Source organism: Chiroxiphia lanceolata, chromosome Z (genome assembly GCF_009829145.1).
Source record: "Chiroxiphia lanceolata isolate bChiLan1 chromosome Z, bChiLan1.pri, whole genome shotgun sequence".
NCBI classification, from domain to species: Eukaryota; Metazoa; Chordata; class Aves; order Passeriformes; family Pipridae; genus Chiroxiphia; species Chiroxiphia lanceolata.
The window spans coordinates 25233094-25257060 of NC_045671.1; the positions used below are offsets into that span (position 1 = coordinate 25233094).

The window sequence follows — 23967 nt, forward strand, 5'->3', positions numbered from 1 at the left end:
CAGCTTCATTCATGCTGCCCAAACCCTATAATGCACTATAGGGTCTCATCCCCTATATTCAGCTGTTAAAAAAGGCTCTTTTTAGCTTAAATAAACTATCAGATCTGGCTTTTTGGAGGGGATTTTGGACAATGAGGGAACCTGGTGGGGAGAAGCGTCCTGCTAGGCTTCATTTTGGGGAGAAAAACCTCTTTTCTGAGCAGACAAAGTTATGAAATGGAAAAAATGAAACAAAACAATGACATTTTATTACAACAAATTAAATAAGAGGGGAAAAGGCCAGTGGGGGGGGGAAACTGGGCAAACTGGTGACACTTGGACAGATTTATGCCCCTCCCCCCAAGCAGGGTCTGGGTTAATTCTGGGAGGGTTTAGGGATACTTTTGGAGCTGTTTCCTGCCCATCTCCACTTCTTATTTTCACTTAGGAAGTGACAGTTTTCTCAAAAACAAAGGGGATGGTGGTTTAACAGCACTTTCTCCTGGAGGCAGCAGTGCCCACCTTTTCTTAACCAGTTCATCCCTAAGTTGGGAATTTCTTCCCTGTGAGCACCACTTCGAGGTGGAAAATCACCATTTCTCAGCATGCTGGCTGCTCCTTTGGGGAAAAGGCCCAAAATGGAGCAAACCTCCCCAAAAGCAGAGGATAAAACCCCTTACACCTCCCTGGTTTGCACTGGAGCTGTATTTTGGGGCAAAATATACACAAATTGGTGTCCTCTTAGGTATTATGAGCTGCTGATTTTAGTGCCTTTTGAGTCCTGTTTTTATAAGCACCTGCCAAAACCTGCCAATTACTAACCTGAATAGTTGTAAACCCATGCCCATAATTCCACCATTTTTCAGTTAAAATGGACCCCAGTGAGGAGCACGGGAGGTTTCATGTCCCCACCTTCATGGAGGACCTGCAGTCTCACTCAGGTTTGCTCCTCAGTGCCTGCCACACTTCCCTCGGGTGCACCGTTCCAAGTCCAGTCTGAATCCTGAGAGTGTTAGTGGGAGAGGGGCAGCATGGGGAGAAGCAGAAGGCAATGGATAAAAAACCCCCCAAGAACGCTCGTTCTCAACCCCCAAACCTCCCTGAAACACATCCACCTCCCACCCTGGCCTCCAGCTTTGTGGAAAAAAAACCCCTTCAGTTACTCCCCAAAGTCTCTTTCTGTGGGCTGCTACGAGGTGTCTCTGTCACTGGGGAGGGTTTCAGGGGCTGCAGTGGCGGCTCTGTGGGAGGGCTGTGAGGTGCATCTGCTGGCTCTGCTCGAGGAGCGGGGGCTGTGCACCCTCCCTGCCCAAGGATCTGCCATTGGAACTGCTGTTGGGATGCTGGTGAGTTGCCTTTGGGTGAAAAGAGACTGATTCTGACCACCCTCTCCCCCTCTCCCACACTGGAGAGCCATCTCTGGACCTGCTGAGCTATGCAGAAGGGCAGATTTTTTTGTTGTTTATGTTTCATTATTTTTTAAGTACTTTTAAATTAAATATCCGTTAAGCTATTCACATGAAAACTGGATAAAATGGAGTGTGGGAAGCTTATCTTTTGGAGCAGGATGCTGCAAAGAAGCACTTTGATTTACACATTGCTGCGCCAGGACCAACCTCACCATGAACCAAACAGGGAAACAACTAATTATACAACTGACCAGGACTGTAATTTGAGTTTAGCGGTGACCTGTGGGTTTGTCAAGGCAGTTATTTAAAATTAGGGCCCCGAAGATAAAAGCAGCTGCCTTCCCTGCTGCCTTTCCTTGTGGTTCCTCCTCTTCCTCAGTCTGATGTCAAGAATGTCTGTGGATGGGGAGGCAAGTCTGGCAGCGAAGGTGGAGTGACTGAGGCTGTAAGAGGCAGAGACCTGCCCAGTCCTGCCTGTGCTTGCTGATAACAGGTCTCTATCACAAGGTTTAACCCTAGTAACAACCTTCTGCTGCCTCAAGATACAAGTTTGTTTATTTTTTCCCCTTCTGTTCAACTTGTTGGCAGTGCAGTGGGGGATAAAATCCTGTTTGTGGCCTCTCTCCCTGCTCACATTGTGGCAGTGGTAAAACCATGAGCCGTAGTGATCCCAGGAGGCACAAGAGATGGTTTTAGCCCATTTCCCTTAAATTCTTTGCAAATCCTAAGCAGAAATGTTTCCACTTGCAAATTCTTATTACGAGGCATCCAGAAGCAAAGCCTCAAAGTGAGCTTTCCAAAAATTTTTAGCACGTTCTCCCTGTTTTTCTGTGCTGTGGGAAATAAAAATATCTCTGTTCTCCCACTGAGGAGCAAGAGAGTGAAATGTGATTAATATTGTTAAATTAGGTGTTATAAGGAAAATTAAATGGGTCGGGGGCGGGAGTTGGGGCTGTTTATTGAGTGCAGGGTTTGCTGGGGTGGTGAAAGTGTCCGTGCTTGGGAGGTTCATGGTCGGTTTTGGGGGGATTCAGGGGCAGAAGGTGAGCAGAGCTGGCCCCTCACCCAGCCAGAGCAGTGGCCGGAGTCGCTCACCGGCAAAAGTGGCTGGGGGAAAGGCAAAGATTTCGGTCTGGCTGTCAGCATCACGGAAAGCCACCCGCCCGCCGGCGTAATCCAGAGCCACCTCGATGCGTCGGAGCGTGTAGCTGTGGGGCAGACATGTGGGGCTGGGCCAGGTGAGAGCCTGCAGCTGCCCCAACCACTGCCCCACAGCCCAAACTCCACGTTCAGGGCTGAGACCAAAGCAGCCCTTACGAGACACGAATTCCCGAGCCACCCCCAGTGCCCAGTCAGGACCAGGACGAACCTCCACAGCCCAGCAGTGCCGGCCCCCCACGAAGCCCTGCCGACCCAAAACACAGCGGAGAGACTCAAAACGCTCCTTTCCTGAGGGAAGAGGAGCTGGGGGTGATTCCCGGCGGCCTGCAGTCCGGCCATCTGGTGACACCAGGATTTGGGGGTGAGCTGTGGCTGGATCCAGGGTCACGGTTGCTGGACGGGAGAGAGGTGTTAGTGGGGCTCTATGCATCAGGGTTATCAGCTTCAAAAATCACACCAGAGCATCAGCTCCAGGTTCTGCAGCTGAGCCCCAGTTCTGGATGCTGAATCTGAGCATCAGCCTTGAAGCCTGACTCACCTCTCTGGTATCCCCCTGAGTCTTCCGCCAGTGAACAGCCCAAGATGTCTGGAAATAGAAGATGATCCCAGAGATTTTTACCTCTGGATCTGGCTCTGGGGCTGCCCCACATCCACCCATTCCCTGCAGCAAGGAGAAGGCAAGACCACCAGAGCTGGGAGACATAACCCCCTTCATTTGGGGCATCACCTGCCTCCACATATAATTAATGTCCTAATTTGGGTGCCAATTAACCACCAACAGCCCTCTGCATCTCCCACCAGCAGTTTCCTATGCCTTAAGGCTGCTATAAAGAGAATAAATCCCTGATTTTCTTTTAATTAAAAGAGGATTTAAAGTGATGCTTTCACTGTCCAGCCAAATTTGGCAACCCTGGGGTTCTCTTTCCTCCCAGTCCCACCCTAGGTTCCCATTTCTACTTCATAAATCCCCTTTTTTGTCAATTTTTCCTCTATAAGCACCTTTAAACTGTGTCACTGCCTCTGCCAGCGTGTTGGTTTTCCGGGTAACATCCTCAAGCTCTGCTTCCAGCTCTGGCAGCGATGGCAGCGACGGCTGCACCTTTCTCTCTGTGCACCTCAAGGGGGGAAAATTGGGATGTTTAATGCCAAGAAATCCCAAAATTTCCTTTCCCCACCACTGGAAAACCACAGGGACATCTTTATTTCCCTGGGCAAGAGTCCAGCTCCTGCAAGATGTGATGGTAGATTTCCCTCATCTTCACCAAGTTCTGGATTAACCACCAACCCCCTCCAGCTCAAAAGCAAAAATCTCAGAGGAAAAGAATGCAGGGTGAGGAGGAGATCCCAAAAGTGGAGGATTTTGGCCCAAATCTGGTGTTCCTGGTGATGCTTTTTGGCCCTGGTACCTGCTCAGGGTGGTTTGGGCATCCTGGAGAGGAAGGGAGAGAGATGCTTAGGGTTGTTTTCCTGGGAATAAAAGCCAAGGGGTGGGGGCAAACAGAGGGATTTGTGGGGACAGTTTTGGCTCACCCGTAGCAGATCAACATCCGGTTGCTGGCACTTGGCCTGGAGCTCAGCACGGTGTTGCCGGATCCAGGTTATCTTGGCAGCTTCACCACGTTGCTGTTCCTCCAGCCTCCAGCACAGGCGACGGAACCGGGCAAGGAAACGTGATTCCTGTTCACTCAAAACCCGCCGGAGCTCTTCCAGCATCACCAGCAGCTTCTGCTTCTCAGCACTGACTCGAGTCTAGGGGATGAAGGAGAATAAGGATGCTGCTGGAGTGGGGAATTAAGCACTTTGGCCCCCACAGTGCACCTTAACTGCAGCAGCACTCACCAGCATCTCCTGTCTTGTCTCCTTCGCTGCCTCGCTGAGACTGGCACGTCGCTCGTACTCCTCTTGCAGGCTTTTTAGGGAACCTTCAAACTGCTTCTGCAACCGGAAAAAAGGGGTTTGGGCTCCTGGAGGAGGGGGATAAGGCAGGGCTGGGACCCCTAAAGCACCTGCAATATGGCCAAATCAGGTGGCCCGTTCCTCATCTTCCTCTCCAGCTGCTCTGAAGCAGATATGTTCATGCATATCCCTGTTATAATTAATTTTATAGGTATGCTCTATGTATAGTCTCACCTCATCTGTAAAGGTATGTAAATACATACTGATAAATGGGCATTATAGTCCTTCCAGCCAGGCTGGGAAATCCTACCTTTCCAAGTTCTCCTGTAAAAAAGTTGCCACCACCCTTCAGTTCCCATTCCCCCTTTCCCCCCTCCTTGAACACCCAGCCAAGTCCGAACCCCCCTTGGGGACCCCCATTTCTCCTCCACACCCGGAAGCAGAACAGGAATCCTCCATAGCAAAGGCACTGGCTGACAGCAGCAGCTTGAATTCACCAATATTTAGTTTTGGTCCCAAAACTGCCACACTCCTGCCCTATTTCATACTTAACCCTCAGCAAATTGCAGCATTGCAGCTCAGTTTTGACTTTTGGATGCTCATAGTATTTTTCTCCTGGAAAAATGGAAAAAAGCTTTTCCCCATTTCAAAATACATATTCTGGGGGAAGAGTTTTAAGGGAAACTGGGGTTTTAGCGTCTCTCAGGCAGGGAGAGAGTGTCTGAGACGGAGATTCGCTCACCCTGTACCAGCGAGCGGCCTCTTCGAGGGGCACAGCGGGCTCAGCGCGACGCTCAGCGCAGGCAGCGCAGACGAGGATTCCATCCCGGTGACTAAAAAGAGTGAGGGGTTGTTGGTGCCTCCGGCAAAGCTCCTGCGCCGCCGGCGTGTCCAGCTCCTGGATGGCAGCCACCACGTTGGCCAGCTGCCGGTTGGGACGGAAGCCGCCGTGCGGGAAAGGGACCCGGCACTGAGGACAGGAACCACCGCCGGCGGCATCCACCGAGCAACAATCGAGACAACGGCGGCAAAAATTGTGGCCGCAGCTGAGGATCATGACAGGGTCGTGGAAGAAGTCCAGGCAGACAGCGCAGGTGGTTTCCTCCTGGAGGTATCTTATGGCACTTCCCGCAGCCATAGTTGTTTTTAAAGGGCACTCGGAGAAGTGCGCACAAAAAGGGGCCTGGCCAGGGTTTTCCGGGAACTGGCGACGGGGCGGGACCCTGGTGTTGGCATCCGGGACCTGCCAGGCGAAAGCGACGTAGGGCTGACCCGATTTTCCCACTGCCCCAGTGATGAAACCGCCTCCACGGACAAGGCCAGCAAGGATTTAAGAGGACAGAAGCGAACACAGGCGGCGACAGCGGGGCCGGAGTGGGAGGGCGTTAGGAGGGATGAGTTATTTACAAGGCGAATTTTTGCCACTCCGGCTGCAGCGGGGGAAGCAAAGTGCGGCCAGAGGGTGGCTGTAGGAAACAGGGATCAAAACAGGAATGTGGCAAGTGAGCAGAGGTCCATGGAGCTCATGTGGATATCAGCTGGGGAACGAGGGGCGGGGGGGTGTGTTAGGGTGAAATAAAAACCCAGCCTTGTCCGTCAGCACCCAAATTAGATGGCAAAAATAAGAAACAAAGGGGGGGAAAGAAAAGAACTACTATATTCAGGATCTGTGGGGGGAGGTAGTGTTACAGCAGAAATGCCAGGAGGGAGTAATGTTAATGAAGTTTTGCAATAAAATTAATCGGAAACTGAACTAAAGGAGGGTCTTGGAGCTGAAAGTTTCCTTTCTATAGAATAATAAAAGTATGTTAAATATATATGATCTAGCATATTATATATAAATATAATTTTTATATATTTTAACTATCATTAAAATGTTAACTAAGTTTCAATATATTTTATATAATATATAAAAATATAATTACATATGTTTAACTGTAATTGCAAATTTTAGTATAGAATTATAAAAATAACAAAATCCACGTAAAAATAATTTCAAAAATACTAATCAGGAATTATAATAGTTATGAATAAGGCTGATAAAACACACTTTGAGGTGCAATGGGGCAGAGCACGACAGAACGGGACAGGACAAAACGTAAGGAACTGAGACCAAATAAAGCCATAGTTTGAAGTTTGATATCTCGGGGCAGAAAGGAAGGGAAAGACCCCCTAAAATCCTTTTTTTTTTCAGTATGTTTTTTTCTAGGAAACGCCTGAAAAATTAGTTAACGGCAGACAAACTTCATGCTTAATTAATACTTAAGTATTTCAGGCACTTACTGTCCTTTTATTAAGAAGAATCTCAGCCTACACAAGGCTTCTGCAGCAGGAGGAGAAGCCAGGGCTGTGCTAGATATAAATATTTTCCCCAGAAATTGTTATTTTTGTACATTTTTGCTATATGCATGCACATAAAAGCAAACAGCTGTTTCTACCTTACTTAAGGTTTCTTGGGGGGTGCGGGGAACGGGCTAATAAAACAGCTCTTGAAGCCGCAGCGCCTCGGTGCCCACGTGCACTCCAACCGCTTCACTTCCAGGGGCAATTTGTAGCGTTGTAGCTGGGTTTGTTTTTTTCTTGGTGGATGGAAGCCCAGCCCACGGGTGCCGCAGGAAAGCCGCCCTGGAGCAGGCTCGCAGCCGGTGGTGGCGGGGCTGCACTGATGTGTGGCTGCTCCCTCGAGGCTCTAAAAGCCGCGCCAGGGAGTGACTTGTCGCCTCGTGTCACTGAAAGACCTGCATCGCGGGACGGCCGCTGTCAGGTGTCGCCGGAAGGGCTGCACAGAGAGGAGGGCGAAGTGTGAATAGAATGTATAGAACAGAATAAAATAAACAGAATTAAAGAGCCGCAGCGGGGGGTGGCCATTGCTCCGCATCTAAAAGCCGCACCGTGGGGCGGGCGAGGCGCGGCCGGGATCGATCCTCCCCGTCCCACAACACCCCCTGCGCGACAAGCGGTGACTCCCCGCGGCACCGCGCCGGAGCTGAGCGGCGACAGCCAGAGCCGGGAAAGCGGCTTCCAGCGACGGGAGGAGCGGGGCATGGTTTTCGCAGTCAAGTCCCCCGACCACTTAAGCACCGGGATAGGTCCGCCACTCGGCACCCAAGGACCCGGACCTATGTATCCCGCTGCCTCTCGCTAGCCTGCTGCTCTCTCCCTAGCCTGCAGAAGCAATAAATGCCGTAATATCTATCCTATGCACATGCAAAAAAATTCTGGAGGTTTTTTTCCTATTTTTTTACTTCATGACGTTCATGTTGAGCAGCAGTGCGAGACCCGCTCACTAGTTAAAGTAGCAGAGTAACTGCTGGCGGTAAATTTGGGGCAGAACAGATCTTGTCCTGTGACAAGATCTGAGCTGGGAGGGAAGCTCGACAGAAAGCCATTTGTGTCCTGGGGAACACGGGAAGCACCCCGGGCTCTGGGCTGTGGCAGCATCTTGCAGAGTCCAGCTACTGTGTCTGTGTCCTGCATCTCCGGGTGGAGACCCCCTGTCAGCTGCCAGCTGGCTCCTGGCCTCACTGGGCCTCTCCAGCCTCATTCTGCTTCTCCTCCTCATCCCACCACATGCTTTTTCTGTCTACCAAGAGCTGTGGGAGAGGAGCCATGCCAGGCTCGAGGGTTGCCTTCACTGCAGGGAGACTCATGCAGGCACCCATGCCTGGGAGGAGGGAAGGACATGAGCGGTGAGTGGGTGCTGAGCCTGCTGCTGCCTTCCCTTGGACAACCTCCTCTTCCTTCTGGCTTCTCCCCAGATAACTGAATTATCCCAAACTACCACTAAATTCCTTCCAAAGTAATTCTGAGTTCCCCCCCAGTATCTCTGAGTTATGACAAAAATAACTGAATTATCCCAAATACCTCTGCATTCCTCCCAAAATGCCTCCAAATTGTCTTAAAATACCAGAACTCTCCCCAAATACCTCTGAACTCCTCCAGGTCCTCTCGCAGTGCATTCCGCTGGCGGCAGCAGGAGCTCAGGCTCTTCTCAAGCTCCATGGGGAGCCCAGAGGGGAAGTGAAGCCTCATATCACTACAGCTGGGAGGATAAATGACAGAGATGGATGTTGCACGAGGGATATTTGAATGCCTCTCCACAGGTGGGGTGACAAGGGGGGGGAAAGTGACCAGTTTCCACATACCTGCTTACTATGCTCCCAACATCCTAAAAATAAAAAGGGAGAAAAAAGGGGGAGGATGGTTCAGGATCTCATAGGCAGCACTTTCGAAGGGCTTTTGGGTAAGGAGGGCTCTCACCTGGGGCAAGCGCTTGGCTTCCAGCTGCCCCGTGAGCCCATGGAGCTGTGTGATCCCCTCAGCCACTTGCGATGATTTTTTGGCCTGGGCAGCTGTGAAGGAGTCGTTCAGCTCCACCAGCCACCCCAGGACCACATGTTCCTGCTCCACCAGCAGCTGGCACAGCCACTTGAACTTGGCCTCAATGCGGAGCCACTCAGCCTTGCTCGTCTCCTGGACGAGACAGAAAACCCCTTTGTAACCCCAGACTTTCCCTTTCAAGCTAAAGGACAAAAGCACTTTGGCTGGAGCCAGGGGGGCTGTGACACTGGGGCAGAGCTGAGGATGTGGCTAATTAGCGACTGCAGCATAATTAAGCACTTCACCCCATGCTTTTCCTTCTTTCCCCTTCCCTGTTGCCATTCCTGTTTATATTCTGTCCAAAACCACGTCAGGCCCTGGAAAGCATGGAGGAGGGTTAATTCTATATTAACAAATGTCCCTTTAGGAAGCAGTCTGAGATGAAAATGAGCAATGCCATGAAAATGCAGTGATTAAAAGTGTTGATAATAAGCACCTGCACATGGGGGTGGTCAAACCTGCCCAGGAGCTGCACCAACCACTCCAACTGGGTTTGAGGCTTTGCAGGGCACAAGGATACCTCATGGATGATCCTGCGTGTTTCTTCCAGAGGGTTTTGGGGAAAAATAAATACCCATTTGGACTGTCAAAACGCCAAGGGGCCCCCTGTATCAGGTAGTCCTGATGCTGCTTCTCTTTGCTCACTCTCCAGTCTAGAAACTGCCTTCACTCTCCAGTCTGGAAACTCTGCCAACACCTTCCTTAGGGATAGCAGGTGAGACTGGATTTTCTCCTGAATACACAGAAAAATAAAAATAAAAAATTATTTTAAAAAAATGTAAGTGATCGACCCAGATAATTTGTATAATTCTACCTTTAAAATCTTAATTTATTTGGGGGAGGAAAGCAAACAATCTTCAAAAAATGGCCCCTTGCTGCCTTCTCTGGAAAGCAGGGATCAACTCACTTTATGTTTCTCCTGCAGCCACAACCAGGCACTGGAGCTTTGCTTTCCCACCAAGAAATTAAACCATTTTCATTTTGCACCATTTTTCGGGGGGGGAAGGGAGGGCGGGAAGGGAGGGAGCAAAGTCTGATGGGTCTTAGGAAGCTGATCTCACCTCGCAGGTGTCTACAGGTCCCCCAAAAATCTTCATGACCACAGTCTGTGGCGATTCACCCATTGCCTCCAGCACCCATGCAACCCCGAGGGGTTTTTGCCTCTTCAACACTGAGAGAGGAAGTTGTGGCTGTTCTCAGCATGCCGGTTTTGTGCCTCTGCTGTGGCCATGCTGCCCTCCCGTGAGGAGAAAGCAGTGCTGGTGGTTGGCAGTGGCACAGGGTGAAGCTGCCTGCCATCAAACCGCCCTTGGGTGTTCCTGCGCTCAGCTCCCAGCACAACCTGCCCCAGTGGGAAAAGCAAATTTCCTCTCCCATAGTTCTCTTTAAACATGTTTTATCTCTCCCAGGTTGGCTCATTTCTAGGCATTGCTGTCTCATCCCTCACCTGGAATCTGCTCTCAACCTTGTCCCTGTTTTGCCTTGTTCAGCTCCACTGTGCAGAAGGGGCCACAGCCAGATTTGGGCCGCTAGGGGGCAAAATTTAACCAATTTCTTCCTAGTGGTGAGTGCAATAATGCATATTTTTTGCGCTGTCTTAATTTTCCTCCCTTCCCTCTCCAATGCCTGAAAGTAAATGGCCCTGAAATGGGGGGAAAAGGTGCAATCAGAGGGTGCAGGAAGTGTCAAAGCACGTCACGGCCCCATATGCAGGTGAGAGATTAGAGGGCTCCTCCCTTCTTGGCCGATAAAAACTGGCAGAGGCAGAGACAGGACCGAGCTTTGGCTGAGCCTGTGCCAGAGAGGGGAGAAAAAAATCCCAAGTGGAAACAAACCCAGTGGAGAAGCAGCCAGTGGAGGAAAAGCAACCCGAAAACAGCACCGGTGACACCAAGGAAAACACCAAAAAGGTTTGAGAGAGGAGGGAACTCACAGTGCTGAGAGGTGGTTACATCAACTTGCTGTCTTTTTGGGGGGAAAAGGGGATTTTGAGCTTTCTCTTCATCACATCAACACAAGAAGGAAAGTGGATTTGCCCTTGCTTTGACCTCAGGGTCTCTGTTTCAGATTTCATGGTGTTTTGCAGTGGAGGGTCATAGTGATGTTTGCTCATAACAATCCGTCTGGGGAAATCTGGGTGAGAAAGAGGATGTCTCCTGCTTTTATCTTCATTTAAGGGTGTTTTTCTTACCTTTTCCTCACTTTTACTCATCCCCTTCCTGCTTTAATCCCCCTTTCTGCAGATTTGCTGAGGAAATGAACACAAGGAAATGAAGCAACCTGTTCATTTTCAACCATAACAACATGGTTTATTCAACCATTTTTGGCTTTATTACTCATTTCCAGGGCCCTTTAGTGCAGGCAAGCCCTTTTTTGCATGCAAAGCCCCAGGTTCTGGAGGATGGGTTTTAGGCCCTTCAGCGCCAGCTCTTATCTCCCCTGCACACATTTTCTCCAGGACCAGCAGCAAATTTCTCCCCCCTCAAAGGATTTCTCTGGACATGAGAGGTAGACTTGGCTTATCTCAATTTCAAGGACTTTCCTCACTCAAATAAACTTTGTCAGATTTGGTTGATGAATGGTGGAGGTAGAGATGTATTTAAGATGGATTCAGCCCTGAACCAGCACAAGGAATGGGGTTTTGGGTTATAATAATATCTACAAGGTAGATGCGTCCATCCAAATGTGCTCCTCATGTTCCCTTCATAGTCATTGGGAAATTAATTGATTTAACTGCTCTCCACAGGACTTTCCATAAATGAACCAAGCTCTGTTACAACTGTTGGAGAAAAAATTGGCATTTTCTTGAAGTATTTTGATCAGATGTGGTGGTTGAGCCCATTTCCTGACATAAAAATGGGCAGAAAGCTGATAAGGGCCTGTTTGGAGGACAATAATTTGATTTTATTTTTTCTTCCCTTCCCTTTCTTCCCTTCCCTTTCTTCCCTTCCCTTTCTTCCCTTCCCTTTCTTCCCTTCCCTTTCTTCCCTTCCCTTTCTTCCCTTCCCTTTCTTCCCTTCCCTTTCTTTCCCTTTCTTTTGCCTCCAGCCAGAAGGGGAGGACACTGCAGGCACAATGGCTTTCTTCCTCAAACCACGGCCATGCACATGGGACCTTGCCCTGGACTACCACACTGCCAAACAGTTTGAAGGTAATCAAAGCAGGAGCAAAGTACTAATTCCTGGTGTTTTCTGAGGCTGCATCAAATGAGATGTCTAATGAGTTGGAGATTCTTCAGCTCCACCTTTTGTATCCCTGGGTCCTCCATCTCCAGCCTCTGTGTCTTGACTCGTCCATCTCCAACCTGGCCTAGAGATCCTCCATCTCCAGCATCCATATTTTATCTCTTCCTTCTACAGTCTCAACTGGAGAGTCTCCTTTTCTTGACTCCTCTGTTTCCAACCTGAGCTGGATATCCTCCATTTCCAACCTCCACCTCTTCACTCTTCCATCTCCAACCTCACCCCTCCTCTCCCTTTCTCTTTGAAAAGTCGGCAGTGACTTTTGAATCAGGTTTTTGGGTGCCTCCTCTACACTTAAATGTGGCTTCTGATCCCTTCTCTGTCTTGCTTTTCAGTGGATGTGACCCTGGATCCAGCCACAGTGGGTCCTGAGGTGATCCTCTCCGAGGACCTCAAAGAGGCCACTTGGGGCAGACCTCAGCGCCGGTGGCCTGAGGGTCCCGGCCGGTTCGACACAGATCCGTGCATGCTGGGCAGCGAGGGCTTCACCTCAGGCCGTCACTACTGGGAGGTGGAGGCCAATGGGCGCTTCTGGACCGTGGGAGTGGCCCGTGAGTCGGTTCAGAGGAAAGGCCGTGTCCTCTTCAAGCCCAGCACTGAGATTTGGGGCTTGCAGAAGTATGATGAGCTCTGCGTTGCCCTCACGGCTCCATCCAACACCTCCATCCCACTCCTCAATGGGGAGATTGGGGTCTACCTGGACTACGAGGTGGGACAGGTCTCTTTCTATGCTGTTGGCAGCCGCCAGTGCATCTTCACCTTCCCTGTGGCTTCCTTCAGTGGAGAGAAGGTCTTCCCCTACTTCTGTGTGCTCCTCTCAACCATCAAACTGTCCCCCAAGGGCTGATGTGCTGACAGGATCCTTCCACACCTGGTTGCACCATGGTGTTTGGAATGCTCCTTGATGCTCCTCCAGTCTTCTCTTCCAGGTCTTGGAGTCCTTTCCAGCTCAACTCATGGTCCTACCTTCATCACAGATGTCTTTATCTTGGGTTATGTCCAGGGGATTTTGAGTCTGAGCTCAGCACAGCTCGTCTCATCTCAAAGCCACTGTCATTAAATTCATTCAAAGCTTGTTAACAGAAGCAGGGCTTCACTGAACTGGTTTTGACCTGAAAACTTGACCTTTCCTCCCATATAGCCTTCTCTGATAATTCCTTTGCTGACCCCAATGCCCATCACTGGCCAGGCTTCCAACCCAGATTAAAAATCTTAATTTTTGCAGGCTTTGCATTAATGCCAGCTGCTGCGTCATTTTAAAACTGATTTTGTCATCACAAGGATGTGCTCACACTCACTTCCCCACTCTTTCCCTCTCCATGCTCAGGATGTATTTCCGAGTAATTAACATGCAATTTATATAAATGTGCTCAGAATATAATAAATTTTTTTTCTAAGAAGCAGGAGGCGTCTGCATTTGACCTCTCATCAAGTTGCCCTAGACCTAAAAAGACCCCCAAGGTTGCCCTAGCCCCCAGGATCCCCTAGGACTGCCCTACGTGGGTCTCCAAAGGTTGCCCTTTCCCATCAACACCTTGTTGGTCCCCTGGTACCCTCAAGAACCCCTCATGCAGGGGATTCAAAGCCTTTTTGAGGTTTGGTGCAGCAGGTATCTGAGTGTGAGAAGCCCTCCCTTCAGCACCCAAGGAGCTGACACAGAGGTTTTTAGCCCGTCTCATCCCATTGCCCTTGCCTGAGCTCTGTAGCTCAGGTTTATTACAAATCCAGCTCCTCTCAGTGCTGCAGTAGGAGGAGCTGAGCCCGTTGTCATCCAGGTAAGCGCAGAGCCCACCACCACGGATTTGAAACCTGGAAGGACAGAGGAGAAAATCCCCCTCAGACAGGCTCAGCAGGAAAAAGGAGAAAAGTCACACATAGTCTTCCCCCCATTTCAGTTCTCGGGCATCCTTTTGGGCATCAACATGCCAAAATATCAATATATATTTCTTATATAGGAGTAGAAATTATTCAGCATCAATATGCCAACACTGATGCTGATTTATTTCTATTTCTAATAAGAAATCCAAAGCTTTGCAAGAAAAAAAAGAACTTACAATGTAACATCTAATCTCAGTATTTTCTCACCAAATACACCACTCCCATATCTTAGGTCAAGGAGAGAAACAAGATGCAGTGTTGCCCTTCCCAAACATCACTGTCCCATTACTGCCTCTGGATGCACCTCAAGTGCCAGAAGAAATGCACATTTCGTGGCTGGGGAAACACCAACCAACAACGTAACGATGACAAACACAGACTCACAAGTGTGATAGAAGTGAGTGGTTCAGCCATTGCCATGGCTGCTCCTCATCTTTCCGCAAAAGGCCAATCCAATGCTCTGAAATGCCTTTATATCTCATCACAAAGCTCTAAAAAAGAGGAAAACAGGTTTTTACCTCCTTCTAACAAAAAATCTCCATTTTACCAGTTGTTTGTGCTCCTTTAGGGCTTCTTTGGGGCTTGAACCTTTCCATCTGCTAACAAGATGTGTCACCTAGCTACAGTTCTTGCAGCAGTTGGCTTTGGTGAGGAATTTCAAGAGACCCATGATGACTAAGCCTCAAGAAAACCCTCTTCCCCAAGTTCCTGCCCCAGATCTCTCAAAGAAACCACAAGGTGTCAAATATGTTGATTTGGGTTTTTTTTCCTGATGCTAAGCATGTCCTCTTGTCTCCTTACCAAGTCTTCCATGCTGTCCAGGATGGCCAAGGAAGCACCAAGTGCTGAGCAGTTGTCCTGGCTGGATGTCCAGTTCCCTGCAGCCTCCGAAAAATAGTAGCATTTTCCTCTATATCTGATCCAGTTGAAGGGGCACTGAAAGTAGGGCTGGGGATGAGGCTGAAAAGCCTGCACTGTCATTAAAAATAGAACAGTGTTAAGGAGCAGCACCTTTCCTTTGCGTCTCTCGAGTGGGGAGGTCATCCTCCACCCAATGGTCTCTGAAGGTCTTGCATCTGCCTCAACTGTGAGTAAAAAGAAAAATTAAGATACCAAAAGAAATCATGGGAGAAAATAAGCTCAAATCATGGCCCAGCTTGTGGTGTTGACCAAGAAACATGATTGCCTCCCCTTCAAAGAAAGAAACAGGGTGGTAGCCTTCAGAAAACTGCAGTTTTAAAAGGAATTTCAAAATAATCCTATCCCTAATATGCTCTTGGGTGTTTCTCTCTATCATTAATGCAAAAGTAGTGAAAATGACAGAAAATAAATTCTCCTGTTCCTGCAGACTTCTTAGCTTGTTGGGACTCAAGCCAACGTCTCTAGGCCCATTCTTCTCTGAAAACAATACTTTTGGGTGGTTGTATGTATGAAATGGCTCTTCCTGTTGCTTTTCTAAGGATTTCTGGATGACATCAGCTCCTGCACCAAGGGGATGAGTTTGGTCTTCTGTAGAAAGGCTGCTCTGAAATAGGACAGCAGGTTGGGTGGGCTCTGTCTTCCACAGGAGAAGTGGAGGTAGATCTGTGCAACATGTGCAACAACTCAAAATATCTCAGAGACATTCCTCGTGAGACCTAAAACCAACCTGCAAAAGTGATGGCTGTGACAAACAGAGCCGTGAAGAGCGCTGCCAGCATCACCTGGCAGGCGACACGTGCCTCCGGCTTCATGTCCAGGCTGTGACCTGCACGAGAACAGACCTTCAGTGCCTCTGTGAGAGTTTCCAGGGGAGCAACATGCTCTAGGTCATGCCCAGATGATGACAGGTTGGTCTCTTCCTCATGCTGGGGGACTTGGTGTCATTTTGTGTGAGAAATATAAAAAAATTCTTCTCCAAAATTATATATTTTTTTTTAATTTATGGAAACTCTATGGAGAATCTCCTCCACAGCTCCAGCTTGAAACTCCTGAGATGCACCATAATTAAAATCATGCCTTAATTTCTGGGTTTTACCTCATTATTAAAGTTCAGTGGAGTTTTTTTCTCCACCTAAACTGAGACACTTTGGGTCTTGAAAATTATCCAAGTCATGGTGCCTCCATCTCTGGGTCCTGTGATCAAGGATATGCTCTTTCCCTTCACTATGAGCAAAGAAAATTCTGTTTCCTACCAGTTTTACCTAAAAATATTAGTGGTTTCACCTCGTGGGACTACCCCCACTTTTTATTTAAGCTTTTCCTTTTTTGTCCCCATCTATCACATGAACCAAATCTCATGGCACAAACCCTCCTTTCCCCTCTTCCTCTTGGAAAAATGTTATTAGAAAGTAAGTCAGAAACCAAATATGCCAGCTAATTTTATATATATATATATATATATATATACATATATATATATATAAAATCAACAAATAAAAAAATTTAGCAAATAGGAAAAATCAACAAATTTCTAAATCAAAAAAAATTCCCCAAAAATCTTTGTCCCTGGTTGAATAGACTGAGATGATGGAAAAGACTCCCAAAGCTGCTTTTTTACCTTATTGTGGACCAAGAGGATGATAGAGATGGGAGCAAAATAAGGAGACCTGAAACAGGGCAGGTTGAAGGGCAAGAAGTACTTAATAAATATTTTGCTGATGTGTCCAAGTTGCATTTAAAGACCAAACTTCTTTTTGGGGCTTTTAACAGTTCAACTCTTCAAAAATTTCTTTATTCTCATCCAAAATAAATCAGAAAATTGGAATATTTGTGAAAAAAAATATACCCAAAAGAATCAGTTACTTGAGTGCCTCAGGAAGGGTTAATCCTAAATGAAAATAACCCACAGTGTCTGAAATGGGGCTGTTTAGAGCAAAAGTTCCATCTGCTGAGTGATAAAAATTTTCCCTCAAGGGAAGTGCTAGAAAAAGCTTTCCTCTCACCCCCTTACAACCTTACTTCAGCTGGGTTTTGTTCTCAAATTACAGAAGTATTAAAAAGAAAAACAAACCCAGCGATTCTTCAGTTCATTGCCCTACAGTTACCTGCCCTCTTGCTCCTCTCCATGCCCAAAAATCTGGAATAATCTCTCATTTCCTCCATTTTTGGGGTTCCACGTATACAGCTGCTCCTGCCTCACCTGCCAAGCAAAGTTCCATCTGTCAGAGGTACCACAAAGGCTGTCAGCGCTCTAAGTTTTCTCCCCATATTTAAAATTTTCTTCCTGGAATGAAACTTTTCTCCCCAGTTGAAGTTTTCTCCCACAATTAAAATCTACTCTCTGCAATTAAAATTTTCTCCCCCAATCATACTTCCCTCCATTAAAGTTTTCTTCCCCAAATTGTTTTCTCCCCTCAATTAGTTTTCTCCCCCTACTTATACGTTTCTCCCTTCAATTAAATTTTTCTCCCTGCAATTAAAGTTTTCTCCCACAATCAAACTTTCACCCCCCAATTAAAGTTTTCTCCCTCAATTAAAATCTTCTTCCCCTATTAAAGTATCTTCAATTAAAATTTTCTGACCATAATTAAATTTTCCTCCCTGCAAACCTTTCTCCCCAATAGTTTTCTCTCCCAGATAATATCTTCTCCACTGAGTTAATATTTTCTGTCCAAAATTAAAGTTTTCTCCCTCAAATTAAAGTTTTTTCCTCCCAATTAAAACAATCTCCACCTATTAAAATCCCCTCCATTGAAAATTTCTGCCCACAGTTAAAATTTCTCCCATAATTAAAGTTTTCTTCCCCCAATTAAAATTTTCTCCCCCAATTAAAATTTTCTCCAGCAATTAAAACTTCTCCCAGCAATTGAAATTCTCTTCCACACTTAAAATTTAAGATCACCTCCCCTTAGTCCCCCAGCCCATCCCAAGCCTCCTCACCCGGTGGGAACAAGCCAGATGCTGAGGCATAACCTTCTCTGTGAAGAGAAACAGAAACACAGTATGAAAAAAAAGTTATTTTGGTTTATTTTATAGTTTTTTTCCCAGGGATTTTCCTGTACCTCCTACAGGGTTATGGGCCTGCCTGCCTGAGGGCCACCTGCCTGCCCACCCACCGAACCAGGGGTTCCCCTTCAGCTCTACCCTGCACACCCTTCAACACCTTTTCCTGCATTTACAGCTTTTTTTCTCAGCTGGGGAAGACAGATTATCCAAAAATGCTTTTTTTGGTGTGCAGGAGGGGGAAATGCTGATGGGGATCGCTCTGCCCTGGGATGTTGAGGCACCCCAAAAGGGACCTTAGGGATAAAGTGCAGTTCCCTTCAGCCGATTTTACCATTTTTTAAATATAGAAATGTAAAAAACAAGTGCTCTTGCAATTAAGCTACCCAATTGCAGGATTTTACCCTAAACCCTACTTTATTTTACATTTCTGAGGGGTTTTTTTTGTAATCAGTGGTTACACACCACTGGAGGGGCTGCTTTTGCAGAGGGCAGAAAGCTGACTGACAGCAGCTGACCACAAAAACTTTCTGTGAGAGTAACAGACGCTGCGGGTGGAAAATAAAATAAAAATAAACATGAGATAATAAAAATATAAAAAATTTTTTTAAATAAGAACAATAAACCCAAAATAAAAATTAAAAAAATTTTAAAAATTAATTAAAAAATAAAATAATGCAATGCTTTTCCTTCTGAGATCTTTGGACGTTTGGGTTTATCCTCTTTTTACCCCATTTCTTGCTGCTGGCAGGTATTGAGGCAAATTTCTACTTTTCTTCTTGCTGTTTTCTGGGTGTCTGAGGCAAAAAACATTGGTTTTAACTCTACAAAAAGGTGTTGCTTGGGGGTGTTACAGCAGTGGCCAAAACCTGAGTTAACACCAAAAAAAATGAAGAAAGGGAGGGAAAAAGATCAGCATAGGCTGGGAATTGGTGGTCATTCCAATCAGTGGCCAGGGTGTCCCAAATGTGGGAGGAAGCATGGGTCTGGGTGGCGTAAGAGGACACATCAGGAGTGGAAGGGATGGGCTTGCAGGAGAAAACTCAAAATCAAAATAAAATAAAGCAATAAAATAAAATAATAAAATTCGGTAGCAGCCTGCAGGAAATCCAGACTCTCACCTCCTCCTAGTGAGAACAGGAGCTAGGCCACTCCTGACCACATTGGATCTCCCTGACATAGGATCAAACATAGGCCAAATATTGTGTCAAAAACAGCAGAAGAAGTCACACAGAGCAAAAGGCATCCCAAGTCACTCCCAGCCTATACACCAAATGCCACCTGCCTCCTCATCTAGCTACCTGCCTGTGGCCACACCAATACAGCCCCTGACACACTTCAGCCTTACCCTGAAAAACCTTATTTAAAGGCTTTCCTAAATTATTTTTATTAATTTCTGCATGCTTTCACAGATGTTTTACACAACCATCAAACCTATAGGTGTTTCTACACCTCCAGGCATGCCACCTACTCCAGATGTGCCATTTCCTTCTGGCTGGAGGACACCCGTTCCCTCACCGCCTTTCATTTACAAGGGAAGGCTATAGAATATATATATATTAAAAAGGAAAAAAAAAAAAAAAAAACAGATAAAAGCCCTGGTCAATATCATTTCCTGGAGCCGGATGAAGGCATGAGTACATAGCTCATAAGGCAAAAAGTTGTCCAAGGACACTGTCACTTTAGGGCTGGTCCTGTAACCTTCTGAGTCATGGCTGGGGAAATTGTTTATGCTGATTTAAGGCATCTTGGAGATGGTTCTTCTCCTGCTGAGAAACGTTATGGTAAGTCCTGTTTTGGGGAAACATGGTTATTTCAAGCTTTGGGAAGACTTTTGAGTTTGTTTGCTCTTGGGTTTGCTTCCTTCTCCATTCCTGTGTTGAGGTTTCCAAGATTGCGGAGAACCTTGGATGGACTAAATGTCTTCTAAGGTGGGATTCTGGCTTGAAAAGAGAAGGAAAAAGAGCAAGAAGGGGATGGAGGAGGCTGACAAACATCTGGAAGTAGAACAGTTTTGCTTCTGAGACTCTACTTTGTAGGTGAATGGGTCCAAGAAGCCCAACATGAGCCAACACACCTGAATGGGAAGGAAAGCTGCTGAGATCTTGTCTGGAATCCTGGTGGAGATGAGAGCTGGGGAGACCTATGTCTCACTGACTCCCAGCTCTGCTGGGAGCTCTAAAATTAATCCCATTTCAGAAGGTTTCAGGTCCCCCGAGGTCCATCACTGGGTGCCCAAAGCTGCTCCAGAGGCTCCTGCAGCCCCTCCACCACCTGAGAAACCACCCGTGGGTGATGCCCTCACACTAGACCTCATCAGTGGTGATTTACTTTTTAGAGGAAGCAAAGAAGCTGTAAACTTCTGCTCCAAGTCACCAGCTTGACAGAGGGGCTTTTTCTTTTTCCTCTAAAAGCCCAGCTTTTTCATGTTTCATTTTTTTTAAGCAAATATGGCCTCTTTCAGCTTCTGACTCCTGTCCATGGTGGCACGGGCTCCTCCTCAAAGCTGGGGGGCTGGGGCAATTCATCCTGCTGGTCCTGGTGGTGGTACTGAGTGTGCAGGGTAAGTAATCAGCTCTTACCTACATCTCACACCTCAGAGAGCAGCCTGAGAGGGGATATCAGGGTTTATTTCAAGCATTTCAGCCTCTGGAGGGGATGAGGTTGTCCCATAGAGATGCAACATCACCCGCCAAGAGTAAGTTCTCTCTAAGTTAAAAACATTATTGTTAAAAAAAGGTGGAGTATACAAGCTGTGTTTTTCAGGCTGGCTTAATTAACTGCACAAGAAAATGAAACCTGGTTTTGTGGGGTTTTTGGCTTTTATCCCCAAATGATCCCTCCCGATCATTTCTCCAAGTTTTTCAGGGATCTCCGCAGCCAGTGGTGATGAGAGTTCCCCAGCCAGATGATGAGATCCAGGGAAGGAACCAGAAGGAGCAATACATATTTTCATCCCTGGTGCGGTATTTCTGCAAGCCCCAAGTGGAGAGCCCCACAGGTAATCCTCCATTCCTCCTGGCTCTGCTGGGAATGCTCAGATGAGAGCTTTGTGGAGGGCTTCTCCTGCAAGCCCTTGGGGCTGTGAGGCCACCAAGCATTACTTTGCAAAGAAGAGTGTTGCAAGGAAGAATTATCTTTTCCATGCAACTTTTGCTGATCCCTCCTCCACAGAGAAGCAGGGTCATCCCAAGAGAGGAGGTTCCTCACCATCCTGCTCTCTCTCTCACCAGGCAGTTTTGTCCTTGTGGTCACCCAGCTGCAGTCATCATCCTTCTGTCTGGTGGCTGAGCAGGAAAAACCACAATGATGTGAAAAAACTCAAGGATGGGAAAAGAGCCAGGGTGTGAAATGGGGAAGCCCTTAGAGCCTTCAGCTGGTGGCTGGGGAAGACCTTGACCACCCTGTGGGGTGTCTCATGGCTTTTTCTTCTCTTGCAGCCTATGCTGGCTGCAAGCTGTGTCCCCAGGACTGGCAGCTACATGGGGAAAGATGCTACTGGCTTTCTGAGGAATTGGGAAACTGGACTCAAGGCACAAAAAGCTGCAAAAATCAAGACTCTCAGCTGGTGGTACTCCAGGAAAAGAAAGAAAGGGTAAATAGGGAGAAGGCTTGAAAAGGACCCAAAAGTCCTGATTTTTGAGTGGGCGGGGAAGCAAAAAATGCCTAGCAGCAGGAGGGCTTGGAAAAGCATTCAAAGCATGGGGGACATTCATGTCTCATGAGTTTGGAAGTCAGATTTACTCCATGGCTTTGCACCTCATGAAGCCCTCCGCAGAGAGATTTTGGAATCAACTGGTCACTTCTATTTTCCAGGAGCACATCAAGGTTATTACAGGCAAAAGCCCACCACCGGTGTGGATTGGAGTAAGGTCGCATCAAAAGGAGTGGAGATGGGTGGATGACACACCCTTCAACCCCAAAATGTGAGTGTATCCACAGCCTGTTGATGTAAAAAGAAGCTTTGCTCCATTTCAGACCCAGTTCATGCCCTGACCCATCTCTCCAAGATGTTGGGGTCTGTGCAATAGTCTCATATTCCCCCTGCTAAAGCTCTGCAGACCAAAAGCTGGCAGAGCGCGGTAACCCCACAGCTCCCATCAGACCCATGCAGCAACACAGCTTTTCACGCTCCACATATGCTCCTCGCAGATCTTACTGTACGCACACCAGTTCCTCTCAAATTTGGGCACCCACCACTGAAATGGTGCAGTATGATGAGAAAGTGCGGGAAAAGAACAGGAGAACCCCCACACACCTCTTCTTTTCTGCAAAACTGGGAAAGTTTCCTCCTCTTAATCAATGTAATTTTTATTCTGCAGGTTTGGCACCTCCCTGCAGGAGATGGGTGAAGGGTGCGGGACACTAAAAGCCAAGGGCTTTGAGGTTCATAGATGTGATGCCAAACACAAGTGGGTTTGCAAAAAAAACCCCTTCCAGCTCTACCCAATAACAGCAGGAGGCGAGGAGAAACACAGTGCCTCCATCTGACACATGCCTACCCCAAAATGCCCATCCCATGAGACGCTGGGGTGGAATCAGCCCCATTCTCATCATTATGTCTTTGCAGGAGATTTCAGGCTTTGCAAATCCACTTCCCACAAGGATCAAGATCAGCTTGGGAGGCACAGATGAGCCCCTGAATGGGAAATCAGAAAAGCCTGTGCCTCACGCACAGTGATGATAATGGATAGATCTACAACATCAATAAAAGCTTATCAAAGTGGTTTGCCTCAATTTACTGAGATAATTCAGGTGAAAGCACAGGTGGCACATCATGGTTCATATATAAACATGGGAAACTTCAACTCAGAAAAGCTTCCCTGAGTGACAAAACTTACATGTGTGCGTCTCTCCAGGCACTGCTGAGAGTGTCAGCACATAGACTGATGCAGACACCCGGGTTTTGCTCGAGTTTTGGGGATTTGGAGGGTTGGGTTTGTGTTTTGCTTTTTTTGTTGTTGTTTTTTTGTTTGGGATTATTTGTTGCTATTGTTTTGGAGTAGTTTTTTTGGTTTGGCTTTTGTTTGTGTGCTTGCTTTTTGATTTTTTTGGGGGAGGCAGGTTGGGTTTTTATTTGGTTGGTTGGTTTTGTTGTTATTACTAAATTCCCTCCCCACCATTTTTTGACCCCCTTGTCAAGCAGAGAAACCTATTCATTGAAATTAATTCAACCCAAATGCATAGTTTATGCATTTGAGTGACTTTTAGATAAAGTCTTCTTTCCAAATAACATAGAAATTATCAACAGGATTTGCTGCTGCAGTGCTCCAGCAGCAACGGCCATCCAGCTTGTCTGGGCAGAAAGTCTCATGAAAATACAAATTCTTATGTGTTGGTGATAGATTCCCATGTAGGGATTTATCAAAGGAAGCTGTGCTCAGTTCTTCCCCATCTCCTGATCAGTCCTGTTTACAGGGTCTCTTTTCCCTTCCAGAGGACATAGCTGTCAGGTCTGCTGCAGACCCATTTGTTATTGGTGGGGCTCAAGGATGAGCTGATCCTCCCTTGGTTCAATTATGCACATGGCCCACTACCCTGCACCTCAAACCTGCAATGCCAGCATGCTCAGGAGAGCAAGAAGAGGAAAAGAAGAAAACTACCTGCAAAGCATTAAGAAAAGCTGAAATTTCCTCTCTAGGAGAGAAGGGGTAGTGTTTGGCTGAGGGTATCCATAGGGGATTGCTGTGCAGTCCCTGGTCCTTCCCAAAACTCCTATCGAAAGCCAGGAGCAGCCTGGATATGGTGTCAGGAGAACGTCCCCATCCCAGGATGGGTCATTCCCAGATCCACTAAGAAATCCCTTCAAGGTGGGAGCAGCAATGCAACAGCCCTCCAGGGCCCTGTCCCACCATACTAAGAGAGAGACCTGCCCCAGGGGCTGACCCCAAGTGCCCAGTATGGACAGAGGGACCAACCTGCTGTTGAAGGCTGTGCTATCTGTCCACCACTACTTGCTGTTCCTCTTTTGCAAGCTGTGGTTTGCTTCGCCCTTATAGCATAAAATGAAAATCTGTAAAGCAAAGAAACATCATAGTTTAGCCAGTCTTGTCTTCCCTACCTCTTCTTTTCCATCTCTGTCCATTACCCCACACAGA

The 23967-nt window shown here is 47.3% G+C and overlaps 4 protein-coding genes and 1 long non-coding RNA gene across 10 annotated transcripts; 2 read left to right on the forward strand and 3 right to left on the reverse strand.

The window, feature by feature from the left end:
* Nucleotides 1–1589: 1589 nt before the first annotated feature.
* Nucleotides 1590–6238, reverse strand: LOC116780529 (zinc finger protein RFP-like). Its single transcript, XM_032675678.1, has 8 exons — nucleotides 5188–6238; nucleotides 4389–4484; nucleotides 4080–4298; nucleotides 3956–3978; nucleotides 3549–3664; nucleotides 3088–3135; nucleotides 2758–2942; nucleotides 1590–2596 (listed from the first exon to the last, which is right to left on the reverse strand). The coding sequence occupies exons 1-8, from the start codon at nucleotides 5581–5583 to the stop codon at nucleotides 2534–2536; spliced, it is 1146 nt and encodes a 381-aa protein (XP_032531569.1). The 5' UTR covers nucleotides 5584–6238; the 3' UTR covers nucleotides 1590–2533.
* Nucleotides 6239–9321: 3083 nt separating this feature from the next.
* LOC116780864 lies at nucleotides 9322–10488 on the reverse strand. The gene is made up of 3 exons (XR_004354677.1): nucleotides 10273–10488; nucleotides 9887–10167; nucleotides 9322–9558 (listed from the first exon to the last, which is right to left on the reverse strand). It is a non-coding gene; the product is annotated as an uncharacterized LOC116780864 (long non-coding RNA).
* Nucleotides 10451–22877, forward strand: LOC116780857 (killer cell lectin-like receptor subfamily G member 1). Of its 6 annotated transcripts, XM_032676216.1 has the most exons (10): nucleotides 10451–10538; nucleotides 11874–11976; nucleotides 15406–15774; nucleotides 19282–19653; nucleotides 20069–20245; nucleotides 20331–20432; nucleotides 20730–20870; nucleotides 21310–21464; nucleotides 21686–21795; nucleotides 22192–22877. In XM_032676216.1, exons 4-10 carry the CDS (start codon nucleotides 19581–19583, stop codon nucleotides 22358–22360), a joined length of 927 nt encoding a protein of 308 aa, XP_032532107.1. In that variant the 5' UTR covers nucleotides 10451–10538; nucleotides 11874–11976; nucleotides 15406–15774; nucleotides 19282–19580; the 3' UTR covers nucleotides 22361–22877. The 6 variants fall into 6 exon arrangements, with proteins under 6 accessions (XP_032532107.1, XP_032532106.1, XP_032532109.1 ...); XM_032676215.1 differs by lacking the exon at nucleotides 10451–10538 and having other exon boundaries at nucleotides 11014–11976; XM_032676218.1 differs by lacking the exons at nucleotides 10451–10538; nucleotides 11874–11976; nucleotides 20069–20245 and having other exon boundaries at nucleotides 13545–15774; nucleotides 20334–20432.
* LOC116780861 (C-type lectin domain family 2 member E-like) lies at nucleotides 11887–17085 on the reverse strand. The gene is given in 6 exon segments (XM_032676226.1): nucleotides 11887–13876; nucleotides 14330–14436; nucleotides 14747–14919; nucleotides 15594–15692; nucleotides 16972–17056; nucleotides 17059–17085. Coding segments are annotated over 6 exon segments (816 nt in total). The 3' UTR covers nucleotides 11887–13551.
* On the forward strand, nucleotides 11985–13467 carry LOC116780860 (butyrophilin subfamily 2 member A2-like). The gene has a single exon (XM_032676225.1). The coding sequence runs from the start codon at nucleotides 12366–12368 to the stop codon at nucleotides 12912–12914; it is 549 nt and encodes a 182-aa protein (XP_032532116.1). The 5' UTR covers nucleotides 11985–12365; the 3' UTR covers nucleotides 12915–13467.
* Nucleotides 22878–23967: the final 1090 nt, after the last annotated feature.

Bases quoted from the DNA above. Each gene is read 5' to 3' on its own strand.
- LOC116780529 (XM_032675678.1), bottom strand. From the start codon at position 5,583: ATGGCTGCGGGAAGTGCCATAAGATACCTCCAGGAGGAAACCACCTGC. The intron at 3,665-3,955 runs GTACCAGGGCCA...TCCCCCCTTGAG, and splicing joins GCCCAAACCACCCTGAGCAG to GTGCACAGAGAGAAAGGTGC. The intron at 3,136-3,548 runs GTGCTTATAGAG...TTCTATTTCCAG, and splicing joins GGCAGTGACACAGTTTAAAG to ACATCTTGGGCTGTTCACTG.
- LOC116780860 (XM_032676225.1), top strand. From the start codon at position 12,366: ATGTGGCTTCTGATCCCTTCTCTGTCTTGCTTTTCAGTGGATGTGACC.
- LOC116780857 (XM_032676214.1), top strand. From the start codon at position 19,951: ATGGGAAGGAAAGCTGCTGAGATCTTGTCTGGAATCCTGGTGGAGATG. The intron at 21,465-21,685 runs GTAAATAGGGAG...TCTATTTTCCAG, and splicing joins TCCAGGAAAAGAAAGAAAGG to GAGCACATCAAGGTTATTAC. The intron at 21,796-22,191 runs GTGAGTGTATCC...TTTATTCTGCAG, and splicing joins ACACCCTTCAACCCCAAAAT to GTTTGGCACCTCCCTGCAGG.